The sequence below is a fragment of the Triturus cristatus genome, chromosome 12 (genome assembly GCF_964204655.1).
Source record: "Triturus cristatus chromosome 12, aTriCri1.1, whole genome shotgun sequence".
Taxonomy (NCBI): domain Eukaryota; kingdom Metazoa; phylum Chordata; class Amphibia; order Caudata; family Salamandridae; genus Triturus; species Triturus cristatus.
The window spans coordinates 81,061,221-81,087,448 of record NC_140595.1 but is presented as its reverse complement, the minus strand read 5'-3'; the positions used below and the strand labels follow the sequence as shown (position 1 = coordinate 81,087,448).

The 26,228-nt window shown below is 45.2% G+C and overlaps 1 protein-coding gene across 1 annotated transcript in view; it reads right to left on the bottom strand.

Annotated features, from left to right (window-relative positions):
- The window catches only part of LOC146772631 (methanethiol oxidase-like), a 105,610-nt gene that overhangs the window by 5,684 nt on the left and 73,698 nt on the right, over window positions 1–26,228 (bottom strand). Inside the window, exons 8-11 of the mRNA XM_085638447.1 lie at window positions 24,348–24,426; window positions 21,074–21,195; window positions 7,230–7,322; window positions 892–1,010 (exon numbers count right to left, since the gene is read on the bottom strand). Of these exons, the coding sequence (XP_085494573.1) occupies window positions 892–1,010; window positions 7,230–7,322; window positions 21,074–21,195; window positions 24,348–24,426 (413 nt within the window). The remainder of the gene's footprint in view (window positions 1–891; window positions 1,011–7,229; window positions 7,323–21,073; window positions 21,196–24,347; window positions 24,427–26,228) is intronic.

The window sequence follows — 26,228 nt, the reverse complement described above, 5'->3', positions numbered from 1 at the left end:
GGGTTGTTTGGCCTGGGCTGTGCTTGCTTCAGACCAGACACTCAAAGGGTAGAGGCAGACACAGCCCAAGGCCATGCAGAATATCTACTGAATATTAATCCCAAAAAGTAAATACTGCATGTTGCAGTATGGCCAAAGCCTATAACACACCTTCTGAATGCTAGCACTATACTGCCTAACGGGTCCAGACAGACCCCTGCAAAATGATCTACTAGACACTGTCTTTACACGTGAACATGTTCTAAGAGAGCGGCTAAAAATAGAGACTGCAACCTCCATGTAAACAATCCCTCAATGCAAACCATACAACCATTTACGAATCCTGGATGTACAAGGCTTCACCACCACTTGCAATGCCCTCAAAGATGCCAACTGACTAGACATCAAACTTGACATAACCATCATCTCAACTACAATTATCGACTGCTAATAACGGACCATATTCTACATTCAACTGTTCTCAGATCAAACAGATGCTCTAAGGCATACAAGCAGCGAGTGACAGCCCAGCATGTAGCAGTCACTCAGAAAACCTTTGAAAAGTCCATAACAAGGGGCTCGCTGCATATGACAACAGAATACGTACCCAAAATCCACCACCGGTGAAGCTAAGAAGTGAAAACAACACACTACCTAGACTTATGTCTCTTGTCAAAACATACATTTAGAAGTCACTTATATTGTACCAGAACTGGGCCACTCGAGAAAAGGAGTTTGTAGGTATAGTGCAGGGTTTGCGTAGCTACCTACCATTCTGCACTGCCCTTAGTTCTGTGGGACTGACAATTTGTTTCAAATGTCATACTCAATCTTCTGCATTTTCCTATTTCAGGGAACATTCACTGAGGATAGGAAGCAGCATTAGAGTAGAATAGAAGTGGCATGTCTTACTTGACCAAGTTTGGATAGAACTGCTTGTCCCAGGCACTGTATAGGGAGGTGGTACAATACAGCCTCTTCCCATCAAAGCTGAGCTGAATCATCTGAGGTCCTCCCTGGATCTTCTTACCCTAAAACAAAAAATAGATATACATTAATTAAAAGGTAGGATGCTGCTTCAATTCACTGATGATGGGAGCATTTTTTCTGTGGGAATGTTCTTGAAAACTGCAGTTCGGGCACATATGTCAATGAACACAAACTAGCAGCGGTCTATAGTTGGTTTAAAGTACATGCTCATGAATTTTAAACATAATATTTTCTATAGAATGTTAGTTTTTAATGTTTTGTGGGATTTGAAAATGTATTTACAAGGACACATGCATAGCAGAAAAGGGCAAAATGAATTGTATACATGTGGGTAGTGTCTGGTTGTTTTAATCATTAATATGGCGGACCATCAAGTAGGTTTTTGTTTCTAGTTTTAAAAAGCCTGTGCTGCCCAACTAAAAATTCTCATGTTTTGCTATTGGGAATGGGCACTGGGAAATGAGATATTGTTTTAAAATGTTACTTTTTTACTGTGTACTTTTATGGTTTCCCCTGTGTAAACCGTATAAAGATAATAAAAAACGGAACAGTATAATTTGGGTCAACCATTACTAAAAGAAAGAAGCAGTCCGGTACCTGCAAACATGAATAGGGCTTGAACAGAGCCATTCACCTACCTAGGCTGGAGAGGTCCAGCAAGACACCAGCTGGTTATTGAGTTTGAAGTCTTCTGGGTAATGGGATCATTGTCCAAGGGGTACTAAAAATGAAGTGCCCATTAGTTTCAATATATTAAGAGAGGAGTTCTGGGCAATGGCTTCCATTTCATGAGAGTTATGCGGGTTGGGCCATAACCCCATTCATAGAGTGGGATTGCCGGTGCCGCCTCCATCAGTCCCCAATTCCAAGCAGAGAGGTGGCGGGGCTCTTTAGGAGCAGTGCAATGATTGACCTTAAACCCCACCCATTGTGCCTACCCTAAACTGACTGACTCAATAACATCATCTTATGGGCTGCTGTGGAGCAACAAACACATGGCAAGTTTGGGGTTCAAATTTCTGGTCCTTCTCACAAATCAGAGTTTGCAGTGGAACCTTTACTGGTACTAGGCCCACAAACCATGATTACGCCTAGCCAGGGCAGACATAAACAGAAACAGAGCATAATTCGTTATACATGGGACATTGTTGAGCAGAACTACTACAGGCATAATTGAGCAGAACAAGGCCATTATAGAGAGACTGCATGATTGAGCTGAGACATGGATATGACTGAGCAGACCCTCAGGCACAATTGAACATAAGCATAGCACGATTCTGGAAAATGAAAGGCAGAGTAACCCAAAACAGGTGGAGGCGTAACCTGAAAAGTGCCAGGGGTGTATTTCTGCAGAATCCTATGCACAGTTGGTATAAGAAAACCGATCTATGTAATTAATTAAAGAGATCCATGGACATAAGTGAGCAGACGCATCTCTGAGTAGAATAATGGTGCTTGAGAAGAGCTTGGAGACACAAGAGCAAAAGTCCAGGCATATTTTACAAAAAACACTGGGAATTGCTGATATACAGCAAATACATGGCTGAGCAACACTGCAGGAATGCTTCAGTTGCGCAACTGGCAAAAGTGACGCACACAAATGACACAAATGATTCAACATCTACATCACTCGATGATCATCAGATCACATGGCATCAACATACTTTCCTTCGCAGATGACATCCAGAGGATACTCTCCTTGTCGGACAAGACCCCCACCACAAAAAAACACCTTCACCACCTACATGACCTCAGTAGCCACCTGCATGATATCTATTTACCTCAAACTCAACACAGACAAAAGTGAAGTGGCGATCTTTGGAAGGAAAACCTCTGCTTGGGACCCTACCTGGTGGCCATCAGACCTCGGCCCCGCATCGGCCCACACCACCTATGCCCCCTTTGTGATGAGGAAGGGGCACCAGAAGATAAGAGTAATAGAACCGCACAGTACGCAACCAGGTGAAGGGATGATTGAAATGTTCATTGTATTGAAGTTAATCTCTGTATGAAGCAAAGAAATTATGTTTGTACTGTATCAACACTGTTATCAATAAAAAGTATTGTTAAAAAAGAAATAACTTTCCCAAGAAGACCCTTCTTTTGAAGGTGATGTCGTACCTTTGCCCTTCATCAAAACTCTCTATGGGGTTGCTCGCTCACTTCCTACTCTGCACTGTCAATGCCTCCTTTACTCAAGGCAACTTCCCAGAAGCTCATAAAACAGGACAGATCCTATGCTCCGAAAGAAACCTTGCCATCGCTCATCTATCATTCATTCGCAAGATCGTTGAAAAATCAGTCTATGTTCAACTCTAAAATTACATGAATGCTAACTATCTCCGACACAGCTACCAGTGTTGCTTCAGATCACGCTACAACACTCAAACCGCTACCTGACACATCATAGAAAATGCCATACTCACCACAAAAGAAGATGCTACCTGCCTCCTGATATTGCTGCTTCTTAGCCACCTTTGACACGTTGATCATCCCACCCTCAAAAGCACCCTGGAGCCTCGAACGGGTTTTGCCTCCATCCTCTGTGTGTTCACATGGCACCTCCAGGTCTAAAGAGATCCCTATCGCCTGAAGAGTCACCTAGGGTTCCATATTCTCTGGTTATCTTCGTCCTCCATATGGAGCCGCTTGATGCTGCACTCACAGATAACAGCATAAAGACTCACCAATATGGTGATGATACACAACTTTATATGAAATTCTCCTCTGCTTCCGATATTGAATGCTTCAAACACTGCCTGTGCATCATCCTGACCTGAATGTCCAGCGCCTACTTGAAGCTTAACTCAACCAAGACTGAATTCCCGGTATTTGCCAATCACAAACAACAATAAACAGTACAAATCAACTTCAAATATATGAACCTAGACAGCTTTGAACTACAATGTTAACTAAATGTCACATCACTTGCATTTATGCTGGACACCAACCACACACTTGAGGAATACTTTACCAAAAACACAAAGATGGCCTGGTATCAATTCTCTTTTCTAAAAAGAAATACATTTTTTTTTAAAAAGTGAAACAGTTTCTCCCAGAAAGCAACTTATTCTAGCCAGCGTACTCTTGCGTCTGTATGGTGGTACTACCCTTGTCCATGGCCTCCCAGAATCCACACTAGCACTCCTAAATGATATTTCCTCCGACCCTGGATGAGACAAGCTGCAGTTTGGAGGATATGATCACATCCCCCCCATCCTAGTGGAACTCCACTGACCCCCCCTGTCTAGTTTGCACCATCTTCAAAACCAGCTGAATTAATTACAAACCCATCATGACAAACACCACGGCTTATTTTGAAGACAAGCTCTCCATCTCTGATGATTGTTGGCACATCCACAGTCACAACACCATCTGACTAAAGACTAAGAAGCTTTAAAAACCAAGGCAGCAGGCCTTTTCCATCTATGCACCCAGGATCTAGAACAACACTCCTGTATCCAGAAGTACTGCTCCAATTTAGAAAAGAGTTGTAGACACACCTCTGTAAAGAACAGCACATCACATTGCAAATAACTGCGCACAAACCAGCTACCTCTTCTATCACTCATTGGCTTTATGCTGGTCTCTGACACTGTACAGAGCTTTGCTGCCTTTTGGGTAGGTTTGCGCTATACCACATACATGCACAAATCTACTAGAACATTTTGGAGAAATATTGAATAAATGAAAAGAATTTATAAAGCACAACCTTCATCAACAAGGCATCTTGGCCCTGAGACTACAAAGGAATGGTATTGACAGCAGGTAAGCAAATTAATCAACAGACAGGCCGGTCTATCAGAGTTTTCCCAAAAGAGCATGGTCTGTGATTGCTTTGATCCCTCTTGTAGATCCTTCCAAAGCTTTAGGCCAAGATGAAAGAGAGAACCACTAACTTCTCTAGCTTCTTCACTCACAGTATGCTAAAGCGGGACTGCGTATGGCAGCAAAGGTCCCGCAATAGCTTATCATTCTTAAGGCGTAGTACAAGTGCATATTTCTCTTTGCCACAAAAAACGTTTTGCATGAGGTAATGTTTTAAAGTCAACCCTTAGTTTAACAAAGAGCCAATGTATTGAAATATCGGCCTGCAAAACAAGTTCACTTCTCCTTGAATGAGAGGCCAAAATGTGGAATCCTATGTAGCTGCATCAGAGATGCATTAGGAAGCGCAGGATAAGGAATATTGCACAAATTCACTTTAGAACGTATGTGTGCAGATACAGTTTGTTCATGATACTGTGCAGGGAAGAAAGATATTTTCTTTTAACATTCGAAACATTAGAAAAGAGGCAAACCAAGCTAGAACGAGGCCATTAAGTACTGCCTAATAAAGACTTGCAATAAGATGTCATGGTTCATGGCAGGGGTTTCCAACCTTTTCTGTAGTGAGGGCTACTTCTGATCAGTGAAAATCATTGTGCGCTACTGAAGGCTAGGCAACTTGTGCATGTTACCAGGCACCCCCATGCCCAGTTTCATTGACTTTAAGGTTAATGTCCACAGAGCCGATACAATGGTTTGAACAAAATACTTTGCCTTCTAGGTGCACTATGGCTGGGTAGCCATGTGCGTCAGTGAGAGCGTGGTCTTTGGGGATGTATGAACATGTGTGTGTATGAATGGGATATATGTGTATGAGTGACTGAGAGCCTGTGTCATATGCACTTGTGGCGCAGGACATACCTTTCACCATATGTGGCACAGTTACATGTATAATACAAACATACAGCCATTTTTTTTAAATGGGAGAAATTTAAAGTGCAGAAACAAATTTCTGCAGATATGTTCATAAATAAGGAACATTTTTCTGCACGTCTACATTCCCCCACTTAAAATAATGGCAGTATTTTTCACTTATAAATATGGCACCGTGTCTACCGGCCACTGGGAGCAAGATGCTTGCTGTGTGTAAAGGCAACACTTTAAAATGGGAGAAAATTATACTGAAGCATTAACTTAATCATTGAGGGAACTTTTCATTTTAAAAGTATCCCATTTAAAAGCATTCATAAACATCAAACTGTTCTCAGGCTCCAGTATTTAGTTGACAAGGACTTTTATTTAAGAGTTAAATACCTCAGTGTTCAGATCTTCACCTCTGTGCCCCAGCCTGGGTCATAAATCTACTGAGTCCTGCTCATTACCAAGCCCTTCTATCTGCAGCCTGATAATATTCACTTGTATTTGTAACTAAAGGTTTATTGGTGGTTCCCTATTTTAATTCTGCAGGAATAAAACCTGTTGAAAGTGAGAGATTATGTTCATGAGTGGCGATAGCAGAGATGGAGAGCACACTCCCAAAAAGGAAACAAGGCATGGGTCATCAGGAAAACCCAATTTTAACTGCCCAAGTACAAATCCTACATCCTCCTACCTGGCCTTGGCAGAGGTTGACCGAACCACCAAATGACCATTATACTCTAATGGAGATAAATTAACACCCACAGAGTAAAGCAAGTTCCTGAAAGCAGAGTAAATATTGATGATCTTAGTAGTATCAAATGTAGCTAATTTATCAGGATATTCTTGTGAAGCCTGTGGACAATTGGAACAGCGAGGTGAGAAAATAAATTACTTTAAAATAGAAAAGATATGTTTAATAGAGTTTTCGCAACCTAGATTAGACAAAGGTAAGATGACGTAACAAAATATAGTACCTTCTTGTTTAACTTCAGATGGTCCCTATAAACTCTGGTGTCTTCCATACCGTAGGAGGAACTTCTCTTCCTTTCAAACTTCCTTAGCGTGAGACGACATTTCCTTAGTACTCCAGACTACGTAAACCATTTTTTATAATGTTTTGAGCCTTTAGCTTATGCTGATTAATAGAATAAATTCATCCAAGATGGCTGATAAAGTCTCATTAAAATGATTTAAGCATGTGTCTACCATGTAAAAGTCATGAAAAGAATTAAAAGCCTTCTTGACGCTCTCAATACACGTTGTGAGAAACAAGTATTACAGCAACTTTACATGGGGCTTGCAAGAGGTTCCTAACTATACTTTTGCAGGACCTTGAGCTTCTAACCCTTTGGATTTCTTGTTGTGCTCCAGGATGACTTAGTGGTGATAAATCTTACACCCAACGCATCATAATCCCACTTATCAGTAGACCTATTCCTTCAGTTCTGTGAATGTGTTTATTAGATCCAGGGCCTTCGGCTGCCTCAAACTCGCGGAAGTCATAGGGAAGACGTACGAGTAAAAGTGTTTACAAGCAGCTGAAATCAATAAGATAAATTGTTGTTCCTCACTTTCAGTATAAGCGGCTCTGGTTGGCACTTAAGATCCTCGTCGTGCACCACGGTGACTGGTCCTCCTTTCGCAATACCGGCCCCCATCCAGACCTGCAATACCAAATAAACTCCCAATTAATATGCTATCATACGAGTCAAAAAGGTGACTCAACAAATCGCAGATCTTTCCCTCAAGTGCATTAACAAGCAGAGTTATCATGCCATTGTAATATCCCTGAAAAAATGCTGTGCACAAGAAGATCTCTGCAGGCTGCTCTGATCTCAGTTCAGCCTGTTTCTCCTTGACCTTGGAGTCTGATCACACACTCACACCACTCTAAAGCCAGCAGTGAGATGACCTTTGCAGTAACATGCTTTTTGATGAACAGTTAAGAAGACACTGGTCTTTCAATGTTATGCTGCACACTAGTATGGCACTCAGTATCTGCTGCGCTCCACTGAATAGCTCATGAAGAGTGAAACATGTATGTGTGGCTATGAAGAGGAAAGACTGAAGTAATGAATAGTTATTAAGCTAAGAAAATGACATGTTGAAAGAAATGAGTAGGTATCGGGCTCTGCTTCACTTTATAAACTGAAGATTTTGCAAAAGATGGACCACATTGACCAGAATGCACTGGGGAGGGCTATTGAGCCGTGTTTTACTTCAAAACTCACGCTAAAGGCTATTGGAGAGTTCCAGTTTTGGTGTGAGTGCTGCCATGTGGAGGTTTCTGCATAACTTAATTTTACCTCCTTATGTAAAGATATAAATTGTTGTATTATTTTGTTTAATAGCTGTATGAGCTGTTAAATAAACTGAGATGACACTAGCTAGTAAACATTAGTTAAGCACCAGGAGACATTTAAATCTGCTGAGCATGAAATATAAATTGTTAATAGTTGCACTATCATTAGCATTTCAAGATAATGAGCATCAAATCTACATAACACGTTTTCATATTCGTGAGAATTGTACGAGATAAGATGGGATAGCTGTACTATGACATTGCACAACCTCTGAAACCGGTTATTGTAGAACAAGCCAATGTTTGAATCCACAGCGGTAATAGCTGTAGCACACCCAGTTTCTGTCCTTGTTTACTACAAAATGAATAATCAGTTAATTACCGAGTGTGAGTTTTCAAACAAAGTATCTAAGCTCCTTTTTTTACATAATGATTTCCATTAATAGTGGGAAGCCATCTTAGTGAGATGCCACCTAAAAGGTAGTTCACTGGGCTATTTATCTGCACCCTTTTAAAACCAGTCTTTCCACGTGCATTAATTACTGATGCACGGTGGCTTTCCAATGTAGTCTGGAAAAAGAAAGAAAGAAGAGAAAGAAAAAAGAAAAAGAAAGAAGAGAAAGAAAGAAAGAAAGAGAAAGAGGAGAAAGAAAGAAGAGGAAGAAAGAAGAGAAAGAAAGTAGAGAAAGAAAAAAGAAAAAGAAAGAAGAGAAAGAAAGAAAGAAGAGAAAGAAAGAAAGAAGAGAAAGAGGAGAAAGAAAGAAGAGTAAGAAAGAAGAGAAAGAGAGGAGAGAAACAGAGAAGAGCACGAAAGAAAGAATGAAGAGAAAGAAATAAATAAGAGTAAGAAAGAAAGAAAGGACAGAAAGAAAGTAGAGAAAGAAAGAAGAGAAAGAGGAGAAAGCTAGAAGAGAAAGAGGAGAAAGAAGGAAAGAAGAGAAGAAGCAGATAAAGAAAGAAGGAAAGAAAGAAGAGAAAAAGCAGAGAAAGAAAGGAAGAAGAGAAAAAGCAGAGAAAGAAAGAAAGAAGAGAAAAAGCAGAGAAAGAAAGAAGAGAAAAAGCAGAGAAAGAAAGAAGAGAAAAAGCAGAGAAAGAAAGAAGAGAAAAAGCAGAGAAAGAAAGAAAGAAGAGAAAAAGCAGAGAAAGAAAGGAAGAAGAGAAAAAGCAGAGAAAGAAAGAAGGAAACAAAGGAGAGAAAGAAGAGAAAAAGCAGAGAAAGAAAGAAGGAAAGAAAGAAGAGAAAGAAGAGAAAAAGGAGAGAAAGAAAAAGAACGAAAGAAAGAAAGAGACTAAGACTAACTCATGTTGCACTGCAAGGACTGGAATAACATTTGCCCGCTTTAGTCCGATTTTCAGATTTCTGTACTTCATTCGACCCGCCTCTCCTTCATTGCAAGATCATAACTATTCGTACACTTCAGTTGTTGTGCATCATATTTAGGGACTTGCCTCGAAGCGTTTTCACCGAGGGGCACAGTGGTGGGAGTGGAAACCAGAACTTTAAGTGACATTTTTGTTTTATTTTAGCAGCAGTGCACCTGGGTCTGCAGGGAGGAGATTCGAGTCGTTCTGTCGCATCATGGCTTCTCTTGGGGGGGAAATCGCTGCTCACTATGGCCACCGTAGACAAATGCAGGGGGTGCATAACATTTGTATTACACCAGTCAGTCTGGAGTAGGTATCAATTATTGTGATAATACCTGTAGACTGCCAAGCTTCCTCTAGACTGCCAAGCTTCCTCCTTTTACCCACGGCGAGGCCCTGTGCTGTTTTCCTCCTCACTGTACCAATATTGGAGCTTAAAACGGGTGTGCAGTTCTCTCAGCTGCTAACATCAGAAACCGTTTTTGGTGCGACTTTGAAACTGGATGGATTATGTTTTTTTTTCTTCCTCCACAAAAAAGGGTGCGAAATTCCAGATTTTCGCGTTATAATCAAAATGTGGAGATTTGACAAAAACTGCTGTAGAAATTCTAGCTTATTCACAAGCATTCCAGAAAGCCTGCGTGAAAAAGACGTGACAAGTTCACACTTCTGGACGAATCCCAGGTCCATAGACACGTGTTTAGGTTTGATGCGGCTGCATCTGACCAGGGAATGAAACGTTTGATGAAGTGAACACTATCCGTGATCTCCTGGATCCGCTGAGAGTCAGAGAAAACATATCATGCCTAGGTGCTCGCCGTGATCTCCTGGATCCGATGAGTCAGAGGAAACATATCATGCCTGGTGCTCGCCGTGATCTCCTGGATCCGATGAGACAGAGGAAACATATCATGCCTAGTGCTCGCCGTGATCTCCTGGATCCGATGAGTCAGAGGAAACATATCATGCCTAGTGCTCGCTGTGATCTCCTGGATCCGATGAGACAGAGGAAACATATCATGCCTAGTGCTCGCCGTGATCTCCTGGATCCGATGAGGGTCAGAGGAAACATATCATGCCTAGTGCTCGCCGTGATATCCTGGATCCGATGAGTCAGTGGAAACATATCATGCCTAGTGCTCGCCGTGATCTCCTGGATCCGATGAGGGTCAGAGGAAACATATCATGCCTAGTGCTCGCCGTGACCTCCTGGATCAGATGAGGGACAGAGGAAACATCATGCCTAGTGCTCGCCGTGATCTCCTGGATCAGATGAGAGACAGAGGAAACATATCATGCCTAGTGCGCGCCGTGATCTCCTGGATCCGATGAGAGAAAGAGGAAACGTATCATGCCTAGTGCTCGTCGTGATCTCCTGAATCCGATTAGTCAAAGGAAACATATCATGCCTAGTGCTCACCGTGATCTCCTGGATCCGATGAGGGTCAGAGGAAACATATCTTGCCTAGTGCTCGCCGTGATCTCCTGCATCCGTTGAGTCAGAGGAAACATATCATGCCTAGTGCTCGCCGTGATCTCCTGGATCCGATGAGAGTCAGAGGAAACATATCATGCCTAGTGCTCGCCGTGATCTCCTGGATCCGTTGAGTCAGAGGAAACATATCATGCCCAGTGCTCGCCGTGATCTCCTGGATCCGATGAGTCAGAGGAAACATATCATGCCTAGTGCTCGCCGTGATCTCCTGGATCAGATGAGAGACAGAGGAAACATATCATGCCTAGTGCTCGCCGTGATCTCCTGGATCCAATGAGTCAGAGGAAACATATCATGCCTAGTGCTCTCCGTGATCTCCTGCATCCGATGAGAGTCAGAGGAAACGTATCATACCTAGTGCTCGCCGTGATCTCCTGAATCCGATTAGTCAGAGGAAACATATCATGCCTAGTGCTCGCCATGATCTCCTGGATCCGATGAGAGACAGAGGAAACATATCATGCCTAGTGCTCGCCGTGATCTCCTGGATCAGATGAGAGACAGAGGAAACATATCATGCCTAGTGCTCGCCGTGATCTCCTGGATCCAATGAGAGTCAGAGGAAACATATCATGCCTAGTGCTCGCCGTGATCTCCTAGATCCGATGCAAGACAGAGGAAACATATCATGCCTAGTGCGCGCCGTGATCTCCTGGATCCGATGAGAGACAGAGGAAACATATCATCCCTAATGCTCGCCGTGATCTCCTGGATCCAATGAGGGTCAGAGGAAACATATCATGCCTAGTGCTCGCTGTGATCTCCTGGATCCGATGAGACAGAGGAAACATATCATGCCTAGTGCTCGCCGTGATCTCCTGGATCCGATGAGGGTCAGAGGAAACATATCATGCCTAGTGCTCGCCGTGATCTCCTGGATCCGATGAGAGACAGAGGAAACATATCATGCTTAGTGCTCGCCGTGATCTCCTAGATCCGTTGAGTCAGAGGAAACATATCATGCCTAGTGCTCGCCGTGATCTCCTGGATCCGATGAGTCAGAGGAAACATATCATGCCTAGTGCTCGCCGTGATCTCCTGGATCCGATGAGTCAGAGGAAACATATCATGCCTAGTGCTCGCCGTGATCTCCTGGATCCGATGAGTCAGAGGAAACATATCATGCCTAGTGCTCGCCGTGATCTCCTGGATCAGATGAGGGTCAGAGGAAACATCATGCCTAGTGCTCGCCGTGATCTCCTGGATCAGATGAGAGACAGAGGAGACATATCATGCCTAGTGCTCGCAGTGATCTCCTGGATCCGATGAGAGACAGCGGAAACATATCATGCCTAGTGCTCACCGTGATCTCCTGGATCCGTTGAGTCAGAGGAAACATATCATGCCTAGTGCTCGCCGTGATCTCCTGGATCCGATGAGACAGAGGAAACATATCATGCCTAGTGCTCGCCGTGATCTCCTGGATCTGATGAGAGACAGAGGAAACATATCATGCCTAGTGCTCGCCGTGATCTCCTGGATCCGATGAGACAGAGGAAACATATCATGCCTAGTGCTCGCCGTGATCTCCTGGATCAGATGAGAGACAGAGGAAATATATCATGCCTAGTGCTCGCCATGATCTCCTGGATCCAATGAGTCAGAGGAAACATATCATGCCTAGTGCTCGCCATGATCTCCTGCATCCGATGAGTCAGAGGAAACGTATCATGCCTAGTGCTCGCCGTGATCTCCTGAATCCGATTAGTCAAAGGAAACATATCATGCCTAGTGCTCGCCGTGATCTCCTGGATCCGATGAGAGACAGAGGAAACATATCATGCCTAGTGCTTGCCGTGATCTCCTGGATCAGATGAGAGACAAAGGAAACATATCATGCCTAGTGCTCGCCGTGATCTCCTGGATCCAATGAGAGTCAGAGGAAACATATCATGCCTAGTGCTCGCCGTGATCTCCTAGATCCGATGAGAGACAGAGGAAACATATCATGCCTAGTGCGCGCCGTGATCTCCTGGATCCGATGAGAGACAGAGGAAACATATCATGCCTAATGCTTGCCGTGATCTCCTGGATCCGATGAGGGTCAGAGGAAACATATCATGCCTAGTGCTCGCTGTGATCTCCTGGATCCGATGAGACAGAGGAAACATATCATGCCTAGTGCTCGCCGTGATCTCCTGGATCAGATGAGGGTCAGAGGAAACATCATGCCTAGTGCTCGCCGTGATCTCCTGGATCAGATGAGAGACAGAGGAGACATATCATGCCTAGTGCTCGCCGTGATCTCCTGGATCCGATGAGAGACAGAGGAAACCTATCATGCCTAGTGCTCACCGTGATCTCCTGGATCCGTTGAGTCAGAGGAAACATATCATGCCTAGTGCTCGCCGTGATCTCCTGGATCCGATGAGACAGAGGAAACATATCATGCCTAGTGCTCGCCGTGATCTCCTGGATCCGATGAGAGACAGAGGAAACATATCATGCCTAGTGCTCACCGTGATCTCCTGGATCCGATGAGTCAGAGGAAACATATCATGCCTAGTGCTCGCCGTGATCTCCTGGATCAGATGAGGGTCAGAGGAAACATCATGCCTAGTGCTCGCCGTGATCTCCTGGATCAGATGAGAGACAGAGGAGACATATCATGCCTAGTGCTCGCCGTGATCTCCTGGATCCGATGAGAGACAGAGGAAACATATCATGCCTAGTGCTCACCGTGATCTCCTGGATCCGTTGAGTCAGAGGAAACATATCATGCCTAGGGCTCGCCGTGATCTCCTGGATCCGATGAGAGACAGAGGAAACATATCATGCCTAGTGCTCGCCATGATCTCCTGGATCCGATGAGAGACAGGGGAAACATATCATGCCTAGGGCTCGCCGTGATCTCCTGGATCCGATGAGAGACAGAGGACACATATCATGCCCAGTGCTCGCCGTGATCTCCTGGATCCGATGAGAGAGAGGAAACATATCATGCCTAGGGCTCGCCATGATCTCCTGGATCCGATGAGAGACAGAGGAAACATATCATGCCTAGGGCTCGCCGTGAACTCCTGGATCCGATGAGAGACAGAGGAAACATATCATGCCTAGGGCTCGCCGTGATCTCCTGGATCCGATGAGTCAGAGGAAACATATCATGCCTAGTGCTCGCCGTGATCTCCTGGATCCGATGAGAGACAGAGGAAACATATCATGCCTAGTGCTCGGTGTGATCTCCTGGATCCGATGAGCGACAGAGGAAACATATCATGCCTAGGGCTCGCCGTGATCTCCTGGATCCGATGAGAGACAGAGGAAACATATCATGCCTAGGGCTCGCCGTGATCTCCTGGATCCGATGAGAGACAGAGGAAACATATCATGCCTAGGGCTCGCCGTGATCTCCTGGATCCGATGAGTCAGAGGAAACATATCATGCCTAGTGCTCGCCGTGATCTCCTGGATCCGATGAGAGACAGAGGAAACATATCATGCCTAGTGCTCGGTGTGATCTCCTGGATCCGATGAGAGACAGAGGAAACATATCATGCCTAGTGCTCGCCGTGATCTCCTGGATCCGATGAGAGACAGAGGAAACATATCATGCCTAGTGCTCGCCATGATCTCCTGGATCCGATGAGAGACAGAGGAAACATATCATGCCTAGTGCTCGCCGTGATCTCCTGGATCCGATGAGTCAGAGGAAACATATCATGCCTAGTGCTCGCCGTGATCTCCTGGATCCGATGAGAGTCAGAGGAAACATATCATGCCTAGTGCTCGCCGTGATCTCCTGGATCCGATGAGACAGAGGAAACATAGCATGCCTTGTGCTCGCCGTGATCTCCCGGATCCGATGAGAGTCAGAGGAAACATATCATGCCTAGTGCTTGCCGTGATCTCCCGGATCCGATGAGAGACAGAGGAAACATATCATGCCTAGTGCTCACCGTGATCTCCTGGATCCGATGAGTCAGAGGAAACATATCATGCCTAGTGCTCGCCGTGATCTCCTGGATCAGATGAGGGTCAGAGGAAACGTCATGCCTAGTGCTCGCCGTGATCTCCTGGATCAGATGAGAGACAGAGGAGACATATCATGCCTAGTGCTCGCCGTGATCTCCTGGATCCGATGAGACAGAGGAAACATATCATGCCTAGTGCTCACCGTGATCTCCTGGATCCGTTGAGTCAGAGGAAACATATCATGCCTAGTGCTCGCCGTGATCTCCTGGATCCGATGAGAGACAGAGGAAACATATCATGCCTAGTGCTCGCCGTGATCTCCTGGATCCGATGAGGGTCAGAGGAAACATATCATGCCTAGTGCTCGCCGTGATCTCCTGGATCCGATGAGAGACAGAGGAAACATATCATGCCTAGTGCTCGCCATGATCTCCTGGATCCGATGAGAGACAGGGGAAACATATCATGCCTAGTGCTCGCCGTGATCTCCTGGGTCCGATGAGAGACAGAGGAAACATATCATGCCTAGTGCTCGCCGTGATCTCCTGGATCCGATGAGACAGAAGAAACATATCATGCCTAGTGCTCGCCGTGATCTCCTGGGTCCGATGAGAGACAGAGGAAACATATCATGCCTAGTGCTCGCCGTGATCTCCTGGATCCGATGAGTCAGAAGAAACATATCATGCCTAGTGCTCGCCGTGATCTCCTGGATCCGATGAGAGTCAGAGGAAACATATCATGCCTAGTGCTCGCCGTGATCTCCTGGATCCGATGAGACAGAGGAAACATATCATGCCTAGTGTTCGCCGTGATCTCCTGGATCCGATGAGTCAGAGGAAACATATCTTGCCTAGGGCTCGCCGTGATCTCCTGGATCCGATGAGAGTCAGAGGAAACATAGCATGCCTAGTGCTCGCCGTGATCTCCTGGATCCGATGAGAGACAGAGGAAACATATCATGCCTAGTGCTCGCCGTGATCTCCTGGATCCGATGCGAGACAGAGGAAACATATCATGCCTAGGGCTCGCCGTGATCTCCTGGATCCGATGAGAGACAGAGGACACATATCATGCCTAGCGCTCGCCGTGATCTCCTGGATCCGATGAGAGACAGAGGAAACATATCATGCCTTGTGCTCGCCGTGATCTCCTGGATCCGATGCGAGACAGAGGAAACATATCATGCCTAGGGCTCGCCGTGATCTCCTGGATCCGATGAGACAGAGGACACATATCATGCCTAGGGCTCGCCGTGATCTCCCGGATCCGATGAGAGTCAGAGGAAACATATCATGCCTAGTGCTTGCCGTGATCTCCCGGATCCGATGAGAGACAGAGGAAACATATCATGCCTAGTGCTCGCCGTGATCTCCTGGATCCGATGAGTCAGAGGAAACATATCATGCCTAGTGCTCACCGTGATCTCCTGGATCCGATGAGTCAGAGGAAACATATCATGCCTAGTGCTCGCCGTGATCTCCTGGATCAGATGAGGGTCAGAGGAAACGTCATGCCTAGTGCTCGCCGTGATCTCCTGGATCAGATGAGAGACAGAGGAGACATATCATGCCTAGTGCTCGCCGTGATCTCCTGGATCCGATGAGACAGAGGAAACATATCATGCCTAGTGCTCACCGTGATCTCCTGGATCCGTTGAGTCAGAGGAAACATATCATGCCTAGTGCTCGCCGTGATCTCCTGGATCCGATGAGAGACAGAGGAAACATATCATGCCTAGTGCTCGCCGTGATCTCCTGGATCCGATGAGGGTCAGAGGAAACATATCATGCCTAGTGCTCGCCGTGATCTCCTGGATCCGATGAGAGACAGAGGAAACATATCATGCCTAGTGCTCGCCATGATCTCCTGGATCCGATGAGAGACAGGGGAAACATATCATGCCTAGTGCTCGCCGTGATCTCCTGGGCCCGATGAGAGACAGAGGAAACATATCATGCCTAGTGCTCGCCGTGATCTCCTGGATCCGATGAGACAGAAGAAACATATCATGCCTAGTGCTCGCCGTGATCTCCTGGGTCCGATGAGAGACAGAGGAAACATATCATGCCTAGTGCTCGCCGTGATCTCCTGGATCCGATGAGTCAGAAGAAACATATCATGCCTAGTGCTCGCCGTGATCTCCTGGATCCGATGAGAGTCAGAGGAAACATATCATGCCTAGTGCTCGCCGTGATCTCCTGGATCCGATGAGACAGAGGAAACATATCATGCCTAGTGTTCGCCGTGATCTCCTGGATCCGATGAGTCAGAGGAAACATATCATGCCTAGGGCTCGCCGTGATCTCCTGGATCCGATGACAGACAGAGGAAACATATCTTGCCTAGTGCTCGCCGTGATCTCCTGGATCCGATGAGAGTCAGAGGAAACATAGCATGCCTAGTGCTCGCCGTGATCTCCTGGATCCGATGAGAGACAGAGGAAACATATCATGCCTAGTGCTCGCCGTGATCTCCTGGATCCGATGCGAGACAGAGGAAACATATCATGCCTAGGGCTCGCCGTGATCTCCTGGATCCGATGAGAGACAGAGGACACATATCATGCCTAGCGCTCGCCGTGATCTCCTGGATCCGATGAGAGACAGAGGAAACATATCATGCCTAGGGCTCGCCGTGATCTCCTGGATCCGATGAGAGACAGAGGAAACATATCATGCCTAGGGCTCGCCGTGATCTCCTGGATCCGATGAGACAGAGGAAACATATCATGCCTAGTGTTCGCCGTGATCTCCTGGATCCGATGAGTCAGAGGAAACATATCATGCCTAGGGCTCGCCGTGATCTCCTGGATCCGATGACAGACAGAGGAAACATATCTTGCCTAGTGCTCGCCGTGATCTCCTGGATCCGATGAGAGTCAGAGGAAACATAGCATGCCTAGTGCTCGCCGTGATCTCCTGGATCCGATGAGAGACAGAGGAAACATATCATGCCTAGTGCTCGCCGTGATCTCCTGGATCCGATGCGAGACAGAGGAAACATATCATGCCTAGGGCTCGCCGTGATCTCCTGGATCCGATGAGAGACAGAGGACACATATCATGCCTAGCGCTCGCCGTGATCTCCTGGATCCGATGAGAGACAGAGGAAACATATCATGCCTAGGGCTCGCCGTGATCTCCTGGATCCGATGAGAGACAGAGGAAACATATCATGCCTAGGGCTCGCCGTGATCTCCTGGATCCGATGAGAGACAGAGGAAACATATCATGCCTAGTGCTCAGCGTGATCTCCTGGATCCGATGAGAGACAGAGGAAACATATCATGCCTAGTGCTCGCCGTGATCTCCTGGTTCCGATGAGAGACAGAGGAAACATATCATGCCTAGTGCTCGCCATGATCTCCTGGATCTGATGAGAGTCAGAGGAAACATATCATGCCTAGTTCGCGCCGTGATCTCCTGGATCCGATGAGAGACAGAGGAAACATATCATGCCTAGTGCTCGCCGTGATCTCCTGGATCCGATGAGTCAGAGGAAACATATCATGCCTAGTGCGCGCCGTGATCTCCTGGATCCGATGAGAGACAGAGGAAACATATCATGCCTAGTGCTCGCCGTGATCTCCCGGATCCGATGAGAGACAGAGGAAACATATCATGCCTGGTGCTCGGAGCTGGAGGGAGGGCACGTTGACTACTGTCAGGAGGTGGGGCATTAAGGTTTATCATGGTTGATGTCTACATTATTTACTGTATGGGGAAGAACGACCATGAGGGGAGCATAGCTCGTTCGCCAGCTTACATTCTTATCTAACCAATGATCAGGGTCCAAGATGCACCAGGGTTGGAAATAAGATGGTTGAGTGACAATAATTAACCGACACTAAGAGCGCATCTGCTGAGGCCCTCAGAAAAGGAAGGAGCCGATCTGTTGATTCTTAGTGTGACTTATATTTCATCTCAAATAAAGGGACACGACTGATCCGGTCCCAGCCTTACAAGACTTTCAGACCGAGAAATCCCCAGCATGCAGTTACCTCTTTGGCAGCAATAGCAGCCTTTCAGAGGCTTGCACGTGCCGTAAGTAACTGGCTTTGCCCGCACCCCAAAGCAACTTCGGCGCTGGCTAACTAAAGTCTTTCAAAATCTCAACTGACCCCTGGTTGACTCTTCGCCAGCCCAACCCAACCCAGTCTGAAACAACTGACCTGGAAGTTATTGAGCAGAAGAGGAACAAGAGGGGAGCTCACCTGTCCCACCAGCTTGGGCTTGCTGGTGTTGGTTATTAAGCAGAAGCGGAACAAGAGGGGAGCTCACCTGTCCCACCAGCTTGGGCTTGCTGGTGTTGGTTATTGAGCAGAAGAGGAACAAGAGGGGAGCTCACCTGTCCCACCAGCTTGGGTTTGCTGGTGTTGGTTATTAAGCAGAAGAGGAACAAGAGGGCAGCTCACCTGTCCCACCAGCTTGGGCTTGCTGGTGTTGGTTATTAGTCAAAATGAAGGGTAAACCCATATAGTCACTGGGACCTGGGTATAGAGCAGTATAAGAACAGTGGTCCCAGTATACAGAATCATTCAATATGAAACAATTAAACAAACACAGCGGCCTCCCACAACTACATTTCCCATGATCCCCTGGGCTCTGTCCAGGAAGTGGCTTTCATGATTTAAAATGGGACGAATTGTCCGAGCCTCCTTCCTGCCTGGTGGACATACGACAGTGTAATCCATGCTCATGTTGAGCGGTGGAAGGCCTGAAGATACAAGTCGGCCGCTGGATTGCTGTGTGACCCCAGTGCATGCGAAGGTGGCAGAGATGGCAGAAGTATTAATTCCCTGATGGTGAATCAGTGGTGACTCATCCCCATTTGCCTTACTCACAATGGATTTCTCTCCGGGAGTGCTGATCCATAGGAGCCTCCTGATGTAATTCGACAGCAAAGCTCTTCTGCGACTCAGTGGATACGTCTCATTTGTCCCGCTTCTGTCGTTACCCTCGAGGAGTCTACTACCCTCTACCTTTGATGATCCTTTGACATCTCAGAGTCCTGTCTTCTGACAGATTGGGTGCCCACACACACCCCCCCTTCCACACGCACTCCAGTCCTGATGAAGACCCCATCCCGTAAGGTCGCAATGAGTACCTACATGCCTTAAGGGGTCGAAACGTCGACACAACATCTTTGCCAATATTATCACCAGTTCAGGATGTACTGTGATTTTCTTCATATATATGGCTTTTTCTAAAAATTTGTCGATATTTGATTTATGATTTGATCGGAATGTAAATACGGCAGTGAATTAATTTTGCCTACAAATTTGATTTTGTTCTCAATGCATCCAATTCTTTGTATTCACTTCCTTCCAAATCCTACACTTCATCACCCACCTCCCTACCCCCATTCCTCCTTCCTGGGCACTGTTATGATATTTCAATATTGTCTGTACTATGGAGCTCAGTCATAACTATTAATTTGTGTTCAATGTGATTAAATAGGCATTTGAACCTCCCCGAAAAGTTTTCTTGGTACATTGTTTGTTTAATTGTTTCATATTGAATGATTCTGTATACTGGGACCACTGTTCTTATACTGGTGTTGGTTATTAAGCAGAAGGGGAACAAGAGGGCATCTCACCTGTCCCACCAGCTTGGGCTTGCTGGTGTTGGTTATTAAGCAGAAGGGGAACAAGAGGGGAGCTCACCTGTCCCACCAGCTTGGGCTTGCTGGTGTTGGTTATTAAGCAGAAGGGGAACAAGAGGGGAGCTCACCTGTCCCACCAGCTTGGGCTTGCTGGTGTTGGTTATTAAGCAGAAGGGGAACAAGAGGGCAGCTCACCTGTCCCACCAGCTTGGGCTTGCTGGTGTTGGTTATTAAGCAGAAGGGGAACAAGAGGGCAGCTCACCTGTCCCACCAGCTTGGGCTTGCTGGTGTTGGTTATTAAGCAGAAGAGGAACTAGAGGGGAGCTCACCTGTCCCACCAGCTTGGGCTTGCTAGTGTTGGTTATTAAGCAGAAGAGGAACTAGAGGGGAGCTCACCTGTCCCACCAGCTTGGGCTTGCTGGTGTTGGTTATTAAGCAGAAGGGGAACAAGAGGGCAGCTCACCTGTCCCACCAGCTTGGGCTTGCTGGTGTTGGTTATTAAGCAGAAGAGGAACTAGAGGGGAGCTCACCTGTCCCACCAGCTTGGGCTTGCTAGTGTTGGTTATTAAGCAGAAGAGGAACTAGAGGGGAGCTCACCTGTCCCACCAGCTTGGGCTTGCTGGTGTTGGTTATTAAGCAGAAGGGGAACAAGAGGGCAGCTCACCTGTCCCACCAGCTTGGGCTTGCTGGTGTTGGCTATTAAGCAGAAGAGGAACAAGAGGGGAGCTCACCTGTCCCACCAGCTTGGGCTTGCTGGTGTTGGTTATGTCGTACTGACGCACATCCCCGTGCAGCCAGTTGCTGAAGAACAGGAAGCGGTCATCCATAGAGATCACAATACTGGTGATGAGGCCTAAAGAAGCAAAAACAACACCGAGAACGTCAAATGTTAAAGAACATCCCACTCCAAGGGTTGGGCTACTTGTAGAGCTACATAAAAAAATGTGTACCTTTTGGCTATCAGTCAAAGATTACTATCATATCAATCATCACACAGGCTCATGTATACACTTCCATAACCCACTCCCCACTGAATTTGTCTGAAGCACCAGTCGTGAAACAAAAATGGTATCAAATATATAGATATTTTTAATTGTCAATACGAGTTCATCGAGAAGGTCTTCTCCAATAGGTAAACTCGATACCAGATTCGAATATAAATACACAAGGAGAAAATATCTTATGTCCTGAAGAAGGTGGCTCTATGCGGAGTTTGTTGCCATCGAAACGCGTCGACGCTTGTGTTCTTGTTTGTTAAATTGGGTAGAATCAGGGAAAGTCAGGGATCAGTGACTTATGCCTGACACTGTCTTCCTTAAATCCAAATTTACATTTGTATGACACATTGTTTGTCTATTCGTGTTCTCCTTTCTGTAATATGTAACTTTTATAACTGCAAAAACTTTTTGCGATTTTATCATTTTAAACTGTGCATGCTTTTTTTTTTATAAAAGACCTTCTCGATGAACTCGTATTGACAATTAAAAATATCTATATATTTGTAACCATTTTTGTTTCACGACTAGTGCTTCAGACAAATTCAGTGGGGAGTGGGTTATGGAAGTGTATACATGAGCCTGTGTGATGATTGATATAATAGTAATCTTTGACTAATAGCCAAAAGGTACACATTTTTTTATGTTTATATTTCTGGGTGCTCCAGCCTTTTGGTTTTGAGAGCCCCCTCTCCTTGGTTTCAAGGTACTTGTAGAGCTACACTAATCATTCTATTTATTATATGTAAGTTTGCAACTGCTGGGACCCCCATGTTGTAAAGCGCCGGTACCACAAGCTACAGCACAGTTTCATAACACACCTGGTACGCACAGAATAACACTTTGGAAGTATTGTGTAAGAGGTGGAGGACTGAAGGTGTTAGAGGATAAACCTATCCTATGCAGTGCGATCACCTTACACTTGGCATGATATATAATTTGGCAGGCAACCCGCCTCTACCTGCATGGTATGGGACCACCCGCCAAATTAAAAGGTCTCCACTGGTTATCCAAAAAGTGCTACCGCCGACCCAGAGGGAGACCGTTTGTTAAAAAAAGAATAGTGGCCGCTAGCCAGCTTTTAATGAATTTCTGAAACAATCCCAAAAACTTGGAAGATGCTGGCGGAAGAGAAACTACTTTCAACCAACCCATGAGGAACATTTTCAAGCAGCCCTACTCTCCTTATCCCAGAAACACCAGTGGATGCTCCCCCGTCCTCTGCCCACTCTGGAGAGTGTAATCCACCTGACCCTACTCTCTTTCATCGACGAGAGACCAGGGCACGTTATCCTACCCTACCCACCCAAGAGAGCTAGTCCAAGCCATCATGCTCACCCCACTGTCCCTCATGCTGGAAAGACTGGTGAACCCCAGCCTAGTCTCGCCCATCCTGGGGAATCTCATTCAGTCCATTCTACTACTCTGTTCCATCAGTGAGAGACTAGTGCAAGTTATCATTCTTTACCCATGCAAGAGAGACTAGTTCAAGTCATCCTATCTCCCCACCCAGAAAAGCCCCCTCCCCAGAGAAATAAGGGGATGTGACCTTACTCCCTCCTTCCCAGGAGACTGAAGGAAAGGGCAACACACTGTTCTCTGTTCATGAAAAGTATTGGCAGATTTTGTAATAGGACTGTAGAAGCAAACCGAAGAATGGGAGAGTTGAACCCTAGGAAAGCGTATTAAGGGTCCAGGCCAGGTAGTGGTCAAACACTATGCATTTTTAATTAAACCACCACAAAGTCATCTACTTTAGTACAATGTTATCACCGCCCATTAACATACCAGAAACCAAGTCTTGAGTTTCAACCATCCCCTCTTACTTGACAACCACTTTTTTATGCACCGCGCATGTTTTGTCAACTTCCTGCTCGTAAAACATGATGTTTCCCCTCACGTCATCAATAGGAAATTAATAAAAATTCTCCTGGATGGGAGCTCCTAATCACTCTTATAGGTAGGCCCTATTTTTGGTTAGTAAGACTGCGCTACTTGTGCCCTGAACCAGCCTTGCTGTGTTCGTTTTACAAATTCTGGAAATTTACAATAAATTAAATCAACATAACAGTAAGGATGATGATAGACAAGAACTCCAAGTTAGTTAGTGTTCAAAGAGCCCAGGTGGCAGCAGCCACAGCTCATGGGATTTCTATGTATTTAAAACAATGTTTATTGGGTATGTTTCTCTATTAAACATTTAAAACATGAATTACATATAAAAAACAATTCAAATAATGAAGTAAAATCCCCGATGATTTAACAGACGGATTCTAAAGGACAAAAATATGTTCTCAGTCCTACTGCACCATTAAAAACGCATTCCCAACAACAAATCAGCTGCTCGTGAAGCCCATTTAAGAATTATTATTGTTAGAAAGTCTAATTGAAATAAGCAGATACAAAAAACATTCAACCACAAAATTCCTCAAAAATAAATACTTGAAGAGCATTTATTGGGAAGACCAACTAATGTTTTCCGAGGACGTGGAGGTGAGAACTATAACCTATGATTTTTTTCGAGTTATCTGCATTATCCAGAATGCTGGTCTTCCTTTGTCCAGATTCCCTGGGATACTAGATAAGAGGTTGCTCCAACCCAAGCCGTGTCCACTGCGCCTGGCCAGATGCCCGCTCCTGGCAGACAGAAGCACCACTCATCTTGGCTAGCAGACAACTCCACCTTTATGGGAGCACACACCCAGAACCAGCCAATTGCATTTGGCTCTGCTCTACATATCAGTCTGAGGTGGGCTACTAGCAGCCCCTTTAACCGTGCACTTGTTATAAACCTTCATGTAAGGAATTTCACTACTCAAGATGACACCAGCAAGTATGTCTGACCAAAGGGCTTTGGAAAATGTAAAATAAAAGGCCCTATATAATTCTAAGGAAAATGACCGATTACACTCCAAAATACATTTGCCTGCTGTGGACCTTTGAAATGATTAAATAAAAACAAATGTTTTAAGGTTCTGCTTGGTATATGCCTGCTATGAGGAGCGCCTACCTGGCATTTCCGGCAGAGCCCATCCATCCACCTTCTTGTTGATAACTTTGATCACTCGTTCAGTGGCCCAGTCGCCTTTCTGTTTAGGGGGTAGGAATGAAACAAGTAAGCATGTGCCTATGCCAGCAGGGGAAACAGGTGACGAAGAGCTAAAAAAGTTAGGACAAATGTTCCTAGGATGAGCAGCCGGCCATATCAGTTAGCATGCCTAAGAAGGGAACCGACCTTTTCCTGTCAGAAACCAAAGTAACCAGAAACAAGAATCCCACCCGCGTCCAGCCCAGTGATTATAAAAGCAAGTTATTGTCAATGTAGTTAGCTACACTGGTTCATCACTACCCAGAAGTCTGAAAATGATCTTAGATAGCTCATTACCCAGGTAACTGATCTAAGATACCTAATTACCCAGTTCATTGCACGTTGATTTCAGACATTAGCTATTGGCAGAGCTACCACTGACAACCTAAAAAGAACCACAATATAGCAAAAAGAGGGTTCGAATAGCCATGCTGAACTCATGTTATATTTTGCGGCAAGCCCCACCACTTGCCACTCAGGGAAGAATTACTATCTTGCTTAATATAGAGATGGAATAAAAGAATGTCAAAATTCTATTGGTTGAATCTTTTGCTTGTCAAATGTTCTGTCTCATTTATCCAAGAGAATTGCGAGATCTATAGAATATTGGACACCGTGACGCTTTAAGGTTATGTGGCACTAAAGGGTGTTTAGTAGTCCAGGAAGTATTTATTTTTGGTACAATTAAAATATTATATTGTTTCAAATGTCAAATGTAGTACAGACTTTAAAGTCCAGCTATGATATACAATTTCCCAATCTACATTTACGTATGTCATGCCACCCACAATGGATATGGATTCTATAAATTAGTTTACAGCTGTCCCACATTCCCCAAAGTCTTGTTCAACCCTACAAAATCTTTAACATGGAAGATTGAAAAATTGGGAGATAGAACATAGTTGGTCTCGATTATCATTTGATTGGAGATACTTTTCCTTATTTTAAAGATACACACATACTGTTCCCCCACAAAACCTGGGAAACCCAAGATCTTGAATTTGGGGATTATTATCTTTTCACTGAAAAGTAAAAGGCCATGTAAGAAGTCTTTTTGGTGATTCTGGTAAAAATAGGGGTTGATTGATTGGAAATTTCCTGAATTAATCTCTGAATTACACAAAGTTTAGAACTAATGGCAACGTTAATGAATAGGAAGCAAATGTTATTAGATCTTATTATTATTAATGTGTAGATCTCACCTGAGACAGCTAATGATACAATAGTTTCATGACCTGAGTTAACATTTTAAGTTCCATTGGTGTTTATTCTCAGAGTTACTATGGCTCTGGGGGACTTTCTCTGGGTGAGATATGAGAAGCACAGAGATGTTAAATTCCCGCTCACATAAATGTGGATGATATTAATGACATGGATATGCACGCTGTGTGTCACATTACAGAATATCTTTGTAACATAAGGTACTTCGGATAAAGAGTAAATATACAAGATCTAGGGAAAGTGATCACCTCTGTTCTGAGTTCAAGACCTGTATTGTCCATTCCATGGGAACTTTGGGGATAATGTTTGAGCAGTAGTTGTTTTAGCTCCATTTTGAGTATTAACATAAGCGGTATCATGTTCCAAGTTTTATGGGCACACCTGTGAATACTTGAAATGCTTCTTTGTTTCCAAGGTGGCTCCAGAAGCACAGATTTAGCACCACGTAAAAAGCAGGAATGCCCAGGAGCCATTTGAGAGCTCTCGCAGCTTGGGAGATTACGTTTGTAAAGTAGCATTCAGCACAGGGCAGTGGGTCAGCCCACTTCATCCACTGGCTTACTTCACTCTGAGCAGCATGAG